This window comes from Typha angustifolia, chromosome 5 (genome assembly GCF_048772165.1).
Source record: "Typha angustifolia cultivar Huaian chromosome 5, ASM4877216v1, whole genome shotgun sequence".
In the NCBI taxonomy this organism is placed as follows: Eukaryota; Viridiplantae; Streptophyta; class Magnoliopsida; order Poales; family Typhaceae; genus Typha; species Typha angustifolia.
The window spans coordinates 6660264-6679294 of record NC_133243.1 but is presented as its reverse complement, the minus strand read 5'-3'; the positions used below and the strand labels follow the sequence as shown (position 1 = coordinate 6679294).

At 37.3% G+C, this 19031-nt stretch overlaps 3 protein-coding genes across 3 annotated transcripts; all 3 read right to left on the bottom strand.

Moving 5' to 3' along the window:
• Positions 1-37: 37 nt before the first annotated feature.
• LOC140759997 (triacylglycerol lipase OBL1) lies at positions 38-3397 on the bottom strand. The gene is made up of 5 exons (XM_073096749.1): positions 2881-3397; positions 2192-2385; positions 2038-2071; positions 1331-1944; positions 38-747 (listed from the first exon to the last, which is right to left on the bottom strand). Exons 1-5 carry the CDS (start codon positions 3185-3187, stop codon positions 481-483), a joined length of 1416 nt encoding a protein of 471 aa, XP_072952850.1. The 5' UTR covers positions 3188-3397; the 3' UTR covers positions 38-480.
• A 4853-nt stretch (positions 3398-8250) lies between these two features.
• Positions 8251-8807, bottom strand: LOC140760440 (transcription factor HEC2-like). Its single transcript, XM_073097376.1, has 2 exons — positions 8428-8807; positions 8251-8266 (listed from the first exon to the last, which is right to left on the bottom strand). The coding sequence occupies exons 1-2, from the start codon at positions 8805-8807 to the stop codon at positions 8251-8253; spliced, it is 396 nt and encodes a 131-aa protein (XP_072953477.1).
• Positions 8808-14172: 5365 nt separating this feature from the next.
• Positions 14173-16679, bottom strand: LOC140759860 (flavonol synthase 1). The gene is made up of 3 exons (XM_073096529.1): positions 16111-16679; positions 14722-15049; positions 14173-14557 (listed from the first exon to the last, which is right to left on the bottom strand). Exons 1-3 carry the CDS (start codon positions 16569-16571, stop codon positions 14345-14347), a joined length of 1002 nt encoding a protein of 333 aa, XP_072952630.1. The 5' UTR covers positions 16572-16679; the 3' UTR covers positions 14173-14344.
• Between the last annotated feature and the right edge of the window lie 2352 nt (positions 16680-19031).

Sequence of the window (19031 nt, the reverse complement as noted above, 5' to 3'; positions counted from 1 at the left end):
TTATCACTTTTTATATGCAAGTACACATAGGATAGCAAATACTGCATGGTAATTGCTATTCTATGTATATACGCATAGCATAGGGTGGTATCTGTTGTATGACTGTAGACTGTAGTGTAAATTGTTGAGTAAAATAAACATATATCCCGGATGTACACCTCCACCCAAATCGATGGTGGCTTATTTTTTGAGTGGAATGCTATCAATTCTTGGACACTGTTATCAAGTCAGGCTGGTCAACAAAACGATTCCATAAATTTCAGATGGAAACTTCAATTACAGCTTATTTCTCCTTGGTTAAAATGATGTACAAGAAGTAGCAAAATTTTGAGAATTATCTGGTCCTGAGCCTCTATTGTTCAAGAGTTGAAGAAAAAAAGATATTCTTATTTTGCACTTATAATATGTTTACCGTGGTTTACACTATCTGTTTTATTATTTCTAGTTTCAAGGAGGGTGCAAAATAGAAATCCCTAAAAGCTATTTATCTTTGTTAGATTCATCTGCTGGAACGAGTGCTGTTCCCAACCTTGTAGAGTTCACGTAATCTTGCGGCGAGTGAGGTGGAATCCCAGGAATCACCAGTCCAACAATCCTTGCGAGTCTCAGCAGCCACCCTTCTGTGTAGTCCGAACCTTCCACACAACCAATGAACAAACTCCGGATAAGCTCCCATGCTGCATTGACGTACTTGGGTATCACTGTCCAGAGTGAGAAGTAGTTCTTGTTTGGTTCCTCGCTCATTACCTGATCCAAGAACATATTAATGTCATGTAATCTGTTCAGGTTATGTCGATAGGATAGCGATCAAATAGCTAAAGAGACATACAAATGATCAAATAGTTAAAAGGGACTTATATTGTATAAGAGATTTTTAATTCCCTTTTATTTTCGTATGTTTCTTTTTTCTTTGTTTTTAAAAAGAGATTGGAGATTAAACTCCAACTAAAGCTTCATTAATAATGAAAAAGAGTTACAAGATTAAAGATGCCAAGCGAACCCAAGTAGATAAAACGTTGGACCAGGTTGCTAATTTATAGGTGCCTAGAGAGGTGTATGTATATGTATAACTATCCAAAAAAAATAGTATAAGCTTAAATGATTAAAGTCGTGGAAGGGCTTATATTGTATGAATATTTAAGTTTTAAACTCTAGCGACATTCATTGCTTTAACCAGAATATAATAAAGTCCCGTTTCTCTAAAAATAAAATATACACACAAATTTTACACAAGAGAGAGAGAGAGAGAGAGAGAGAGAGAGAGAGAGAGAGAGAGAGAGAGAGAGAGAGAGAGAGAGAGAGAGAGAGAGAGAGAGATGACCGGGCTCACCTTTCCTCTGTAGCAGCTATCATAATAAAGGCATTCTCCGCAGTGCTTGAACAGGAGAGCAGAGTCATCATAGGGCACCCTTGGCACTAAGTCATTGCAATAAACAATCCTAAAGTACCTCCTCTTAGGCCTATCCAACTTCTCCTCCACAAACTCCCCAAGCTTCTCATCTCCCACACGAGGCTGCCCAAATGTGTACACCCCCTTCAACTTATCCAACAACTTATCCTCCCCATGCACTGCTAATATTGTTGGGAATAGGATAGCCAATGCCCCTCCTAAGCTATGCCCTGCCACTATAAACTTTGCCTTCTTGTTCTCATCTAACACTTCCCTTAGCTTCTCTCTGATGGCATAGTAAGCAAATGGCTTCGTTGCATCCTTGAGCTCTAACTCTTCTGGCCACCCAGAGTTCCTTTGCAGTCCTAGTGCCTTCATGAATCCACCATGGATTTTCCCCACTTTTGGGATCTCATACCATGAGAAGTCTATGTCAGTGCACCATTGGCTTGCATTGAATGGCTCGGTGCCCCTGAATGCCACTACGACTAACTCAGCATCTACAGGTTTGTCACAGAACATGAAGGCTTGGGTGGTGTATTCTTCTTGGAAATCTGAAACATAGAAGATTACTTTTGTTAGTTGATAAGATAAGAAGGTTAATTAGCATGAATAAGATTGTTACAAAACTTTAGAAGCAATCTTACCATTCCAGCAATTATAGAAACCCAAGAATGTCATCTGTACACAAGATATATAAGAGAAAAGGTGTTAAGTTCTTTTGCATGGGTATTTTAACCCAACTTGGTGTAATCTTATGCTGTATATACATGATGGATTGAGGGAAAAAAGAAATTATACCTGCCAGTTGTTATGGATAATGGTCTGGATGCATGCTTCATTTTCATAGGCTAATTTTGCAGCCATGATTGAGAGTGATACATGGTATTTGCTGTCGCTCGGTTTAATTTTCTTATCCAAATCGACTCTCGTGTCGAGTAGTCCAATGGATGATCTATAATTGGATGACGTTTTGTCTGGAATTGCAACGTTCCCTGGAAAAGATCAAAATAAGAAGCTCTTCTTAATTGAAGCAATTGACGAGTTTCAGTTTGGTAACTCATTCGAGTAGGAATCATTAAATCTTGATAATGGATTCAAAGGCAACATGTCTTCACTAAAAAGCTCTTAATCTCGATATAGAAAGTTATATCTACATAGACACAGATGCGGATAATTTGAATGTTTAAAATCATACAGAAATATGACTTTAAATATCGATTTCAAGTGGAACTAGTAAGGTCCTGACGATCGTAACTATGCTAAGTCAAGTTTAACATTTGGTAGGTTGTTAATTTGTAGATGTAAAATGCAAGAAAATCTGCACGTCCTACTTGTTTGATTAGTATTAACTACAGCCTAATTGACAATAATCTTGTCACAAGGTTGGCATTAGATAAGAACACCATATAAGTTCATATGCGGACGACTTACACATCTTGAACTATTTTAAAACTTCATACTTAGCAGATAATATTATTAAGACTAACCTTGTAGGAAATTTCTGATGAGCTTCCCAAACCCGCCATTTTCCAAGAGAAGGTTCATCCAGAACTCAAGTGCAGAGCCAAGAAGAGCCATTGGCTTCTTGAACAACAATAGAATCATTTGCAAGAAGAGAGAGACGAAGATGGCCCATCGTCGCCGGCTTTGATCAATCACGGTGTCAATAGGGCAATCAATTGCCTTGTTCTCGTCAACTTTGCCGGAGAATAGGAGATAGAAGAGATCAAGCCACCCTCCCTTGTCTGGTCTCAAGATCATGAAGTCATCGTAGTAATCATCTTGCAGATCCATTACCGTTGGAGAAGAAGAAGAAGAAGAAGAAGAGTTCTAAGCACTTGGAATGTGCCTTTCAACCTTTGGTTGCCTTAAACTTTGTGAATAAGCTTCAACATATAGAGTAATGGAAGGCAAGCCATTAGCCCACTAGGGAAGTGCTTATCCACCTAATCCATCCCATACTATATGTTTAACTCGTTGACAAGCTCAATTAATTGCTTAACCTTTTATTGCGTCCATGTTTTATATATCGTTCATATATATATATATATATATACACTTGCACGCAAACGCATGGGCCATACTAGAAAGCTTCTAATATTGCTTGGTCATGATGTGAAATGGAATCACGTACAGTTCAAAGGAACCTTACATGACTCGAGAATCCTATGGAACTTTTGGCAATTGAAAACATTGGTTGGTAGGAAGTTCCGTAGGGCAACTCTTAGTTGACCAGCTCATTGGACAAGGAAAGATATAGTGCATTGTTTAAGTACAATCGTGGTGATTCCCTTTTTCTTTGCACTTTCTCCTCTTAAAAAACTAATTGGAGATTAAGGATACTGCATTATTGGCTTTGCTTTAAATTAAGATAAAAAGGAGAAAAAAATTCGAGGATAAATTGGTCGTTTAATATTCTCTGCTAATATTGCCATGGATTTGTTGTCGTGTAATTAACCCTAGATTAAAAAATTACACAAGGTGTGAAGATAAAGTCTTCATGCGAGAAATAGCTATCAAACTTAAAGCAATATCCAGTCTCCATTACGCACCAAATAAATTAATTAAAGGTGCAAATGGTGGGTCCTTGCACTCTTTGCAAAGGAGGAAAGCAAAGGCTCACTAAATTGAAGAGGCTTTTGGATTTCACATCCAATATATATGGTAGGGATTATATTGGTATGACAGACGCATTACATGAGGATGTGAAGAGAATGGATAAGAAATATTATTTTTCCTTGCTTACAAGCCAGAGGTAAAGCCTTCCAAGCAAAGAAGAACAACTGCACCAGATTGGCATGTATGATGATGCATGGACTTAGCAAGCTGCTCTTTATTTCTTGAAAATAACTATGGTAAATGGCATACCTGCCCCTAAAATGACACACAATCTATCTAAAATGTCACAATCTCCGTTTACCTGCATAAAAGGCAGATTATGCGTTCTTATTCTTTAAAATTGCAATATGATGTTAGATTAGGTTATAATACAAGGGTGAGAGTGTAATTTAGTCAAATAATTAAAGTAGATCAAGCCTTTATGATAGATGGAAATATATACTTCCATGTACTGCCTCTAGTTACTCTTATAATTATTATCCCTTGATATCACAATTAATTAGCATATGTTAGATGCGTTCAAGGTAATGTAATAATGAAATGACCTACCATGTTAAGAGCATTAGAAGCTTTGAATCGATCAAACTTGATTAGCTTGTTCAATATTCAAGTAGGAATTTCCTAAGAAAAATAATAGCTATTAAATATTGGTGTAGCATAAACTAAATTATAAAACTTGTACCAAAGTATTAATCTCCAGTGTGAAAGCATTCTTTTGTTGCCTATTAGACCAGGCCAAGAGTAAGACTGAATCTTCGTTCAAACAACATAAAATACATAGGAATCTGAAGGCAATGGAGGCTCACCTTCCCACCCCTCGCTCTTAGTAGCTTTTGATGTATTTTGGGGCTTCTACCCCAGTAAATATGCTCTTTCTCTCTCCTATTTAGTTTGAAAATTTTGCATATAACGTCCTGCATTTTAATAAATTTATGATTTGCACTTAATATTTTTACTATTTATAAATTAAGTCTTATGATTTAGCAAATATACTCTGGGCGTAATAATATTCCTTTAAGTAGAGATATTTTATTTTTAAAATAACTAAAACACTATATTTTCATGATTTTCTAAGTATAATTAACTTAATCTAAATATTTGGTTAATAAACACTAACGGATCCAATAGTATGATACCTTTTGCATATATTCCCTAAATTATAGGGTTTAACTTGTAAATAGTAAAAATGTAAGGTGTAAAATATAATTTTGTTAAAAGATAGGATGTTATATACAAATTTCTCATTTCTTCTTTGACATTCTCTTAATAAATTAACTGGGCCTGGCCCAATTATATTACAAAGACATATGGGAAACATACAGGGAATAAACCCAAGATAGAACTCAACCTTCCTTCATGCATCGAGGAAAAATTAAATCCTAATTCGTAACTCATAGGGTAATATTTAATAACGATTGGAATTTAGGGATATATCAATGAGCTTTAGAGAATTTTAACCCACCAAGAGAAGGGAAATTGGATAAGAAATATATGAGCTTTCACGTTGGGGAGTTGTGGGCTACTCGCATAGTAATTATTTGTGACTCCAATCCTCAAATTTCTTTATTGGGCAGGTTTACTGTACTATATTAATTTGAGAAATATTTAAAATAACACCTTGCGTTTTAGTAACTATGATATTCAAATCACACTGTCAGTTAACTTTAACTAATCATTATGCAAGAAAACAGTACATAAGTTTTTTTTAAAAAAACCAGTAACTATAAAAATACTTTCCACCATTTTTCTTTTATTTAACTTCTAAAATATTGAAAAAAAAAAACTATGTCTTAATAACATAGTACATTTTGAATATATATATATTGCTTTCATAGTAGAGTTTTTGACCAAATTTCCCCTCCCAATAAAATTTATAGGTTTATAACACGCAAAAACTCATATGCAAAACTATGTTATTAAGGACCCCTAATCTGATTTAGTAACTAAATATTTCTTTTTATCTTTTTATATCTAATCAAGTTTACTATTCAAAAAATTAAGACTAAAAATTAAAATTAACCAAACAAGCCCTCTTGAGTTTTAAAAACTGTTATCCCAAATATCAACTACTTAAAAATAATCTAAAAATTACTCAAAAAACTCGCCAAACCTAAAGAATTTTATTTTTCATATAAACCACTTTTGTAGCCATCGGTATGCATGAAAATGGTTGAATCAAATATCAAATTTAATATAATTTTTTCTATAATTTTTTGAGTGATTTTAAATTTTATACATAGTTCTCTCTGATCCAACTGGCAATTTATATTTAGAAATCACTAATTGAATTAGTGATTTTAAGATGAACATGATTCCATATATAAATTTTAAAATTAATTAAAAGTAAAAACAAAAATTAGAGACAAATTGAAAATAGTAAAAAAAAAATAGAGAGAGAGAGATTGAAAAAAAAAACTCTTTAGAGTCGTCTAAAACTTAACAACTTGCAGTTATTTATTAGTGTGAGAATGTGCATCATCATATGACATTATCATATTTTAGATAGGCTAAGAAAGAATTAAAATTGTAAATCTAAGCCCGAGAATAATAATTCATCTAGGGAGAAAGCAACGGTCAACCACCAAACTAATGAACCCATGTGACGGAAGCTACTTAATTGGAGCCCAACAACGTAGACACGTGTCGGAGTTGGCAATAGGAAGGCAACCCCGACCTTTGAATTTAGGTTGGCCTCTTTAGGAGGTTCATTGTATCAACCCCAACCTTTCAATTTTAGGTTGGTGGGCAGTAGATCCCACAACTGCGACATATTTTACCGTGTCGTACAGAGATGGCCACAGGATTAAGTTTTCAAGAGATGAAGCTGATGTCATGGGATGGATGGGATGGGGGAGTTCCCGCGACAAATGACGATATGTTTCTTATTCTTGGATCCATCTGCCCTTTTTCTCTTTTATATACTCAAATATATATATATATATACATATATTAGATATGTATACCAATATCTAAAGATTTATTCCTGACTCCATTGATGAGCACATGATCGTCTGAAAACTTGGCAGGTTGAAGATATCTTATTTCTTTTCTTCCATAAAGCTTTTCTTTTCAATGCAGAAAACATTTTTATCCTGGTAGAAGGAACGGTGCCACAAAGACTCGAACTTGATCGTACTTGAAAGAGAGGTCATCAAAATGGACCGACTCCCAATAGTGATATCCTTAATTAAAGCAACCAGTACATGAGCTCCTTTAACTATACATAAAGAGGAGGCAAGTAAAATAACTTAGAATTTACTTCCGCATCGGGTTGATAATTTGTCCTCCGAAAGAACTGTACTTTAGGGTCTTTTGTATTTTTCCACATGACTCAGTAGAGGGGAGAGCTCTCTCCCCTTCACTGAGAGGTAATTTCCTCTATAGTCTTTTTTCCTTTTTCTTTTTCTTCTCTACAGGTTTCCTCCTTTGTTATTCTCCGTTCTAAGTGTTGCAGGTGTGTAGCCCGATGAGGGTGGGTGTGCTCGTGCACTACCCCTTCCCCACCTCGTTTGGGCTTTTACTCTTCTCTTCTCTTTCATCATCTCCTCTCCTCTTCCACCGCTTGATCTTGAGCCTTCTCTTCGTCGCTCATTGACATAGAAAAACACGGGAGAGATTTAGGGCTCTGCAACTTCACTCCCTCTACACTGTATCAGCCTAGGGTAGTGGCAGAAGGTTAGAGGAAGACTGTCTCTTTCCTCTTTTATGTCAGTAAATAACGACTTTCTGGGTGGTGGTAGATTTGGAGTTTTTTTATGGGAGTTCTCCTCGCACTATCGTTCCTATGGTAGTTTAGGACCCTACCTTCTTCATTCTTTTTTATTGGAGTTTATGTATATATTTTCTTATTTTCTATTATTTCCCTATTGTAGTAAATGTAGGGTTGTGTGTGCCCAGGGAAGGGGTCAAGACAGAACTAAACATTGAGCATTTTTTTTTAGCTTTTGTGTTCTTGTGATCTTTTGTGCACGTCAAGCTTAGTATCATACTTTTACGGGCTTGTTCAAAGGACATCGTATCTCGCCTTTTTACTATTAGACATTATGCTTATATCTTTACTTGTTATGGTTTGCTATTTCCTTTTGTTATGTTGTTCAATATAGTCGAGTTAGAGATGTCCCTCAGTTTCTCTCCTTGTATCATGCTTTATAACTCTTGGATATTATTAATGAATTGTTGCCTAAACATAAAGAGGAAAAAATAAACTTGGGAAAACGATAATTAAACATTAACTTCCTTTACACATCGATCGACCTAACAAGACCCAAATCAAACATAAACAACATAATATCAGGTAACGGATAAATGAACCTAATTATCGTAGATAATACGGATAAGAGAATAAATGGGAGCTTTGTGATGCTCCCCTTGTTTGCTCCAACGAGTGTAGTTGGCTCTTCAAGAACTTAACATACTGGATAGCCTCCTCTAACATCGAGGCAGTATCCATCTTCGTCCCACCTGGGACTAACCTTTGCAGTATTCTAATCCGTTCACTTATTCGCTCTCTTCGCATCCTCGCAGCTACGCTCTGTGGATCCTTGGATATCTTCACGTTTCGACGCTTTCGCGGTGGCTCTATCGACTCCTTATCGACCTGGATAGGTTGCATCGCGGCTATTCGGAATACCATCTCTCTCATCGAGTCCATGGAGGAATACTGGGTGTTGTAATTAGCTACGTTTGTAGGAGTCTGGGGGAAAGTATGGAGCTGAGAGTTCTCCATTTGGAATAACTGCATGCGAATGAGCTCCGTCTGGGCATCCGGGGACGGATTTAAGAAGTCCACGTCCATTTGCTCCACTTGGAAGAGAGAGAGAGAGAGAGAGAGAGAGAGAGAGAGAGAGAGAGAGAGAGAGAGAGAGAGAGATCCACAAAGAGAGAACGAGAGGACTACTAATCTTGCAGGAAGGCTATTTATAAGGGATATAAATATATTTTACCCTCGTGCACAGTACTGGATGAAAAATATTTTCCACCAAACTAGTCCTTGTCCTTGAACTTGGTTTGTAATTCACAAAATCACACCATAACAATTTCAAAAGAAGAAGAAGAAGAAGAAGAAGAAGAAGATATGGACTATGCAAATATGTGACCCTAAAAATATAAAAGTAATTTCAATTCATCTTACTTCAAGTAAAATGTATTCAACAATATCTTGTTTTTATGTAACAGATATTCCTAATGAATATTCTCTATTTGTATTTCTCTTGTTGTGGGTATTTATGGAGATCTATTGATATAGGTATGAGAATTATTTTTCGTATCTTTGGGAGAGGAAGGGTTTCACATCACATAGTTTTGACATTTGACCGGCAAAACGAGGGGCTCTAACACTATAAACCCGAGATATAGTTGATAATGATGTCTAATTTATTCCCCTTGTCCGAATCGCGAAAAGATAATTATTCTCTGGAAAAGGTCTAAATCAAGCTTGAATAAGTATTTGACTCTTTAGAACGTTCTTTATAATATTATCTATCAAGTCCTAATCACTCAAGCATGCTATTACTTGGTCCCCCAAGGACCTATGGCCAAGCTCAATCTATGTCGGCATGAAAAAGGATTAGACTTAGCTGGAGCCTAGTTTACTTTTATCTGGCTTAAACTAAATTAATTTGCTCGTGAGTCGTGAGTGATATTGGTTGATTATGTACTTTGTCTTTATTATTATTTACGCCCTATTATGTTACTCAATGTTTGAATACTCCTAGGTCATAGGGTTTGATTCTCTCTCATAGATGTGGTGAATTTAATCTATCTATCGGAGAGAACTAACATATTTGCCTACCTTTCTAGCTTACCACCTCATGATCAATAAAAAAAATTAAAAATATTTGTTATTTGATCATATATCTTGCTTTTAATGCCTCAAAAATATCTTATTTTTAACTTTCTTAACGGATAGTTACTATATAGATTAGTTAATTTAACTATATATACAAAATAATCTTCTTACCTTGAATAAATTTTAAAAATTAGGATAAGATAAAAGGAGAACCAGAGTATAAGGCAAATGATGAGGAGTGGTTTATGTACTTTTATTTTTTATTTTTAAAAGTAAGAAAATGTTATCTATTATGTTAGTTGTTGTTAGGTGAAATGTAACTTAAAGAGTGTTTTTTAGGCAATAAATGATAAATATATGGATCAAGTAAATGATAAATATCTATGTGCTAGATATAAGTAACAATAAAAACAAAATGTTAGATATTTTTGATCAATTTCTCGAGGTCTTTTTAACTCACCTAATCAGAAATATACATGAAGTGATTCTGTTTAATAACGTCCCAAAGCACTGTCTAATATCCTTGCCCAATGGGCTGTACAACTGGTCCATATGTGCATTGCAAAATAGGCCCGTCCCCACCAAATAATGAAGCATTGACAGGGATGCAGTCAAACTTTAATCAGTCCATTATTCGCTTTTGCCTCATGAATCCAAAGACATCAGATTCAGTGAATCTCGCAGAAGATATATAGTGTCCTTAGTCAAAGGCCCACACCTTTTGATTTGGCTAATATATAACTGCGAGAAAGAGGGCAACACTGTAACTCGATAGTTCGATTCTATTAGTTATTACGATCGAGTTTAATTCTCATATAAATATTAGAACTAATGTTTAATAATTTGTTTATTAGAATGCTATATGTATATATATATTGGACTATTATATGAATTTATTGAAAAGATTGATGATCTAAATATTAGAAAGAACTAGACTTTTTATTTAACCTCTTAAAAAAGAAAAAAGAGAAAAATAAAACTAGAGAGAAGGAATTAGATTAAGAGGTGGGCACATCTACCTCCAATGCTCTCTTATTACAAGGACATGAATAACCACTTAAGCAATCTCCAAAAAGCTTAATTCATCATCTCTCTGCTGCTACTCTCTCTGTTAGTATAAGCATTATTCAGCACTGGAGGCGTAGAAGGCTCCTCTGCTATACTAAGTGAGCTACTGGAAGTGGCATTTCCTCCTTTCTTGTAATCATTTATCTCGTGACCAAGTGAAATCTGAGAAACATAACAATGGCTAGGCTCTACGGGCCTCACGTGGTTTCGGACAAAGTAGATGATGCCATTAAAAAGCTTCCTCATGTCATTAGCTATCCGACATCAACAACGCCGCCGTCGAAGGAGGAGGAGGAGGAAGGAAGCGAGAAGGAGGTGTGAAGTCATGAGTACTCCTCCACTGGTGAAAGAGAGGAAGATGGCTATAAGTGTATGGAAGAAGCGAGGATAACAATGGAGAGGAATAAGACGAGGTCTTCCTTCTATGGAACTCGTAGAATAGATGCCTCTCTCGCTAACTCGTTTGCAAACTCCAGTCTCTCCGGTATCACCTTCATAAATCCCTGTTCCATGCATGCATGTGAAACCACATAATTAAATAGCCTTCGTGGAACTTAAAACCTATTATTAGTGTAATAATATCTCTGAATAATATTATGATAAGATACGTTACATACGTATGTATGTGTTGAGTTGACGGACGGACGGAGGGAGGAGAAGCTGTTCTACTTGAAGCAGTTGGCGAGGAGGTTGCTGGCGAACTCTCGAGGACGCCAAACGACAAAAGAGGCGAGGCGATCGTCGCTCCCACGAGACGACGGTTCGTAGTAGGATCATCTACCAAATGTAACAAGAATGGTACAGCCATTAGCTTCCTCCATTTCCTCATCTCGTTCTTTCCAACTCCTCTCCATCTTTCTCTAGATTTGGAGAGATCTACCTAACAAATGGGTTGAATAAATAAGAGGAGTAAGGTCTGGTGGTCTTCAGTTCTAGCTTAATATATATATATGATATTACACTTACATCTTTTAACTATAAACTATACGAAATTTTCATAAAGAATCTTAAACTATTTTTTATTATAAATATTTCATATAAATTTTGGAATAATTCTAATGTCACTCTTCTCTGTTATTCTATAGTTACTTACATTGAACAACTTAGACAGTCATATCAAAGTACATTATATAGGAAATGACCTAAATGAACCCCCCCCCTGCCGCCGGAACTCGACGACATCCGAGGCCTTCCCTTCTTCTACTTCTTCTTCTTCACCATCTCCCCTGCCCCCTTCCCCTTCCCTAGTCTACGAGCGACACGCCCGCCGCTGAGGCCTCGAAGGCCCTCGACCAGCCGATGCTAGAGGCGATTTTCCCTCCTCCGCCGAGTCGCTTCTATCGCCATTGTTTTGCCGCCATCCATAGAGCTTTTTCTGCCCTCGATGCCTCTCTCGCCGACTTGAAATGGCCTCTCAATCTTCTCCTCCTTCGATGCCCTTAGTCTTCCACCAATTGCAAGCACCGACTCCATGGTCTGGTCTTACATCGCCGCCGCTATGATGTCCCCAACCCATCCGCTCGCGCCGAGGCCGCCATGTCCCTCGCCAACCCCGCCCTGGACAACCACCGCAATCGAGGAAAGATCATCGTCGAGGAGGGTGGCGTCCGCCGATCCTCGCCCTCCTCCGCGGCGTCGATTCCAATTCTTCGTCCTCCTCCCTCGACGCCCAGATTGCCGCCGCCGTGGCACTTGCTAACCTCGCCACCGACCACGACTTGGTTGAGTCCCTCCTCGTCCAATTTGCCGTCCAGGTGCTTGTCAATTCGCCCTTGAGGCTGCAAGCGCGCGTCTCCGAGCTCGTCGTGCGGATATCCGGCCACGACCCTCGTCTCCTTGCTCTCGTTTGATGTATCCCTTGATGATTCCGCTCCGTTCGACACCAAGAAGCCCACCAGCATCCATTCCTGGGTGAGAATCAATGGCGACAGCAAGGGAGAGGGCTCCTCATCGGCTCGCAACCAGCACTACTACCACCACCTGCATCACCGCAAGGAAAGGGAGGACGAGGGCGACGATGTGAAGCTACCGCTCAAAGTGAAGAGGGCCCTATGCTTATTAGGGTATAATAGCCGTTGGGCATTTTTTGTCACAGTAGTTTCACTTTAATCCAAAATTTATACGAGAATAACAAACTATAGTTTAAGGATCTCCGTAAAAATTTGATATAATTTACGAAGTGTAGATATAATTTAACCTATATATATATATATATATATAGGTTAAATTATATACAAGGCAAACCTATGTACATTATGGGTTTTGTATTCTGTGTCATTTGTAGAGATTTTTTTTAAGGTACTACACTCCTCTCTATCAGATTTTAAGGCTCATAGTTGGGATATTCAATGCTATCATCATAAGTTTCTCAGTTCACCCAATAAGCTCATATTTCATTAACATTTCCTTTTAAAAACAATAGAAATCAATCATTAAAAACTAATTGCCACAGTTTTTAAAAGAAAACAAAAGGCTCGGGAGAGAACCCAGGGGATAACATGATTTCACAAACTTAACGTTGGGAGATGGGCCACTTATCTGTTCTATTTTTCAATCAAAGATATTTGAGAAGACCATACAATTTATTAGATTTTAAAAAGGGTGTAGGGTAGCCCAAAAAAATTTCATCAATGTGGACGGCTAAGCTGGGCCCCCTATCTTAATAGTATTTGATCACTTATTGGTTGGGGCAACCTAAAGTTTATCAGATCTTAATAGTATCTTAACATTATTCTCTTATAGGGAGGGTGTGGAGCTAGCCTGTAAAACCTTCATAATCTTAACTGGATAGCTAAGTTATATGGGGCCCCTAATTTTATGACTTGGGGACCCCTATCTCAGTGGCGTTTGATCACTCGTTACTAGGGCCGGCCTTAGCCCTTAGGCGACTATCTAAGTCGCCTAGGCATTTGGCCGGCCTTAAATTCAGAGCAGTTGCTAGTTAATTTGGCATGATAAGTAGTTAAGCATTTAGATTACAAGATCTTTAAAAATGATGGATATTTGACTTACCTTTTCATTAAGCAAGGATATGGGTATTGATTTGTTTTCGTGTTCAAACAGTCAAATGGAGTCAAATATATAGGGAACCTAGCTAATGTAATAAACAGTACCTAAATGACTACGTCTAGCCATGTGCATGAATCGTGCGCGCATGAAAGCTTGGGTACCTTCTTTGACAGAGGTAGGGACGTGGGACGCGTGTTTGCACGTGATGCTTACTTGGACTTTTTTGTTCTTTTGTTGAATTAGTCCGAATTAATCGCTAATGGGCCGTATTGTTGGACGTGCTATGGCTGATCCATGATGAGAGAGGCCCATGAAGTTTTTCTTTATTAACTGTCGATGTTGCTCTTATATTAATATTCCGAAATATAAAGTTCCAAAGCAGAACTTAAACGACGACAACAACAACTATAACATCAGCATTACAAGCTAAGACTGCGAATGAAATAGTAACCATAATTAATGTTTTTTTACTGGGGAAGCTTGTTAAGCTTGCAATACTTGTAGTCCTTGTACTTCTTGGCCTTGTATTTTGGTGGATTCTCTTGGTTAATTAGTTGTGGCAGAGGACCAATGACCAGTTCATTTGGAGGCTCGCAGAACACTGGCCATGACATCCGCACCTTCTCCTTGTTCACGGTTGTTCTATGGAGAACGCTTTTGTACTTCCCATTGCTTAATATCTATTTCAGATCATATGTGAAAAATATTAAAATAAACGATATAACGTAATATCACATGCAATGATATAATAATCTTTCTCACTGCTGGTATTGTTGGTCTAATACTTAAACGTTAAATTGTTATTTTGTCTAACGTGAGGATGAAAATTAGAACAAGAGATTACCTCAACCTGGTCACCAATGTGGACAATGATGGCATTAGGGATATACTTGGCATCAAACCAGTGATCATCCTTGAAGACTTGTAAGCCTGAGACTTCATTGGGAACGAGGAGAGTTAACATTGACATGTCAGTGTGTGGTGGAACCCCGAGAGCCAAGTCAGGGCGAGGACATGGTGGGTAGTAATTGATTTTGAGGAGTAGCCCCAAGTCTTCCCCACCAGATGCCTCCTTCATCGCATGCTTCTCTAGTCCCAATCCAATTGATAGGCTCTCAAATAATTCATCCATAACCTTCACCAAGTGTTTAGTGTATTCCTCGTTAGCCTTCCTGTCAAGTTACATAAATTAAATCAAGACAAGAATACCGAGATATGTTACAATGGTGCTAAGCTTGATCCACACTAGATATACTTTTGGCTGATCTTGTGAAGGGAAAAATAATAATAATAATAAGGTTGCAATTTTACAGGTGAAAATAATATGATTTGAAAATTTTTGGAGAGACCGCCGGGCAGAGGAAAAGAAGTTGCTCGAGGTAAGTGTATGACCTTAGTTTACATCGTGAATATCAATACTTCTGGAGTTCTGGATACTCTAAACTATTATTTATTTATTTATTTAATTTTATGATATTTAAATCTAGAGATATGGATCCTTTTATTTATCTTTCAAATAGATTCTCTTATATACTTATCTATTTATTTACTTATTTATTTTTATGATATTTACATCTAGAGTTCTGGATCCTCTAAACTATTGTTTATTTTCAAGTAGACTCTCTTATTCATTTAGTTTTATGATATTTTACCTACTTAGTTATCTAATATCTCTATCTCTTCATCATATATACGAAAAAAGAAATATTCTATGTCTATTCTGCTCATAATATTTCTTTTTTTTTTTCGTATTCATTGATCTTGGAGCTTTTAAATAAATAGGTGATAATTTTTTCATAAATGATCAACTAATAAAATGAGCATTTAGAAGATTTTATAATTTTGAACGTGCTAAAAAAAAAAAAATCGGTGTAAAAATAAGCAATAGTTTAGTGGATTACAATAGAATTATTGATTATATCTTGCGACTTAATAATTAATATAAATAAGATAAATTGGTTGACTCAAAATTTATTTGTTCATGATTTCTGTTTGTTTCCTAGAAAATAAAATTTATAAAGGAGTGACTAGAATTCTAAAGTAACTCTCTCATCTTATAAAGAAAGAAAGAAAGTAGAAAAAAAAGAGAGGTAAAACTACTTCTTTAATGAAGTTACATTTATTTATTGCGATTAAATATTAAAAGATAGAGAAATCCATAAAAATTGATTAATTCTTCGTGAAACACCTGAGAGAATTAAAGAAAGAGACATAGAGAGAGAATACTACGAACCTGTACGTAGATGGTTTGCTAGGCCAGACGCCATGGTTAATGAGAGACGGCGGCCACACGTTATGAAATAAAAAGTCCACCCATCCCTTCTTCCCTTCCAACTCCTTCCCCAGCTTCGTCCCGTACCCTTCAGTGCTCCCCGATTTCATGGCGTACTTCTCCTTCTCCTCCTGCGGCAGCTCGAAGAACTCCTTCCCCACCTCCTGCAGCTCCTTGATCACCTCCGCCGGGATTCCGTGGTTCACCACCTGGAACATTCCCCACTTGCAGCTCGCGTCCACCACTGCCCTCACGACGCGTGTCCTGTCCGGGTCCGACATGTCCACCACCGGGATCTCCGGGACCGGACCGCGGAACGTCGTCCTCCCCGGCTGTTCGTTCTCCGGCCGCACGAACTCCGATGGGATCGCGTCGAGATTTGCCTTGAGGGACGCGATGGATTGCACCCTTTCCACCTCCATCTCCTTGGTATATTGTTGCTAAGAGATCGAGCTAGTTATTTAAGGATAGATAGGATACGAGAAGAGAAGGCTAAGATGTTGTGTGCTCACGCGACGTGAGTGGGCTAAGAAAGAGAGGTAGGCATTGTCATTTAATACTATGATCCACGGAGGTTGGTTTCTTGAACCGCTGAAGGAATTGATACGTGTAACGACAAGATGCACACGTTACTTCTACCAACTTAGTAGTTAGGGGGTTGGTTGCGCTGGAAAATTCTACAGATAACACCCTTCATTTAAGTTTATTATCTCTTTACGTATATATCTACTAATTAAGACAACTTCAAGCTTATAACGACAATGCTTCGTTTGACTAGTAAATAATTAAAACCTACTGCAGGAAGTGGATTGATCAACCTTAAGAGTATTTCTCTTCCCTATTGCAGGAATTTATCGCTGTTGAATCATGCGCAGTGGTTGATGTACGTACAGTAGCAGACCGAGCGAAAGAGCTAGAAGGTATCACATGTCAACGCTACATCTAGAAGAAGAAAATGTAGAGAGATAAAAAAGGAACCCCTAACGTTAAGCGGGGTTGGGTTTTGGGGGTTGAGTAGAGGTGAAAACGGATAGGATATAGATCGGATAGTGCTCAATCCATATCCGGATTCGTATTTTTAGTTCGGATACGGATATTGGACGGATAGTAAAATTTAAAACCATATCCTAATTAAACGTATACGGATAATTTTCGGATAAAAGATCGGATCTTAAACGGATATTGATTAAATTTAAAATAATTATAATATTTTATTTAAATATAATTAACACAAAATTATTAAGAGTTTTACAACAAATAATTTTTTTGTATGTCAAATATATAAAATTAGAGAAATTAATCTCTATAAATAATATATAATGTATTATTAGTAATAATATTAATACTTACTATTTAAATAAGCAAACTAAAAACTGTAAATCATTTAAAAAAATATGCTGGTAAACGGATATCCGACATCCGTATTCGAATCCGAAAAATTTATCCGACCCGTATCCGAATCCGTATCCAAGTCAGATAGAAATTTTTTATCCGAATCCGATCCGAGTCGGGTCGGATAGTGGGTCGGGTCGGAGTTAATCCGACCCGTCTTCACCCCTAGGGTTGAGAAATCAATTGCCGGCTTGACTTGACCCAAAGCCAGGAAGGTTGGACCATCTCCAGCTTGACCCAAAGGCGGGAAAGTTGAACCATCACCAGCTTGACCCAAAGGCGGGAAAGTTGGACCGTCACCGGCTTGACCCAAAGGCGAGAATGTTGAATCAGTCACCGGCTTGATCCAAAGGTGAGAATGTTGAATCGTCACCAACTTGACCCAAAGGTGAGAATGTTGAATCGTCACCAACTTGACCCAAAGGTGAGAATGTTGAATCGTCACCGGCTTGACCCAAAGGCGTGAAGACTAAACTCCTTTTATCTTTGGGTGTCACTAAAATCAACTTCGACGTCTCATGGGGACTCCCTAAAGTAATGATGGTGGTATTGATTTCTTGGCATGTAACCATCACCATGGTGTCACGATGTTTTGCGCTTGCCATCCAAGGTTCTTTAATTAAAAAAGACCATGTACATAATTAATAAGTGTACATTTAATTGTTGATAAATATGATAGGGTACATTTGACCGTCTTTATTTTTATTTTATTTTTGAGGAAATGCATGATATTGTGAGTATTATGATAATGTAGATATTATGGCATTTCTCTCAAATCTCAATCCTATCACCATCTTAATCATTATCACAAATACTTGTAGTTTTTTTTCTTTCTCCCAAACCTCAAACATGTACGTCAATCTCATCACGATCATCGACCTTTCTAATTCTTTTGATCTTTCTCTCAAACACAAACTTCAAGTATAAATCTATCCACCACCACTACTATTAACCCTTGTAATTAAGGCCATTAATACCTGTGATATAGACCCTAAATCCCAATTATTTATTTCTTCTTTACAAGTTGTCCTTCTCCTCTTCTCTCTCTATCTCTCCTCCTTTTTTAAATCCTAACTCTAATTATAACAAATACTACCATCACCATAACTAATCCAATTATAAATAAACTTCTAGATGCTTAATAGTAATTTCCTATCATTTCTTAACACTCTCGATGGGTCTGATCATTTTAAGTAGTTGAAGGGGTTAAGTTGGAGAGAAAAAAATTTGAGGCGATATAAAGTGAAAATGACCGAGAGGATCAAACCTAATTATCTCTAAATGTAACTATATGAGAATGGAGAGCTCGGCCCGGCCCACAATGAAATGGGCTAATATCTGGACAAGGCTCTACCCTGTCTAGTTTCGAACTAGTTTTGGACTGGATCAAAGCCCGGGGGATTCAAGTTTTCAGACTGGATTCAGTCTATTCCGATATTGTTAGGGGGGTAGCAGTCCAATTGCAGAATTAATTTTTCAGAAGAAAAACA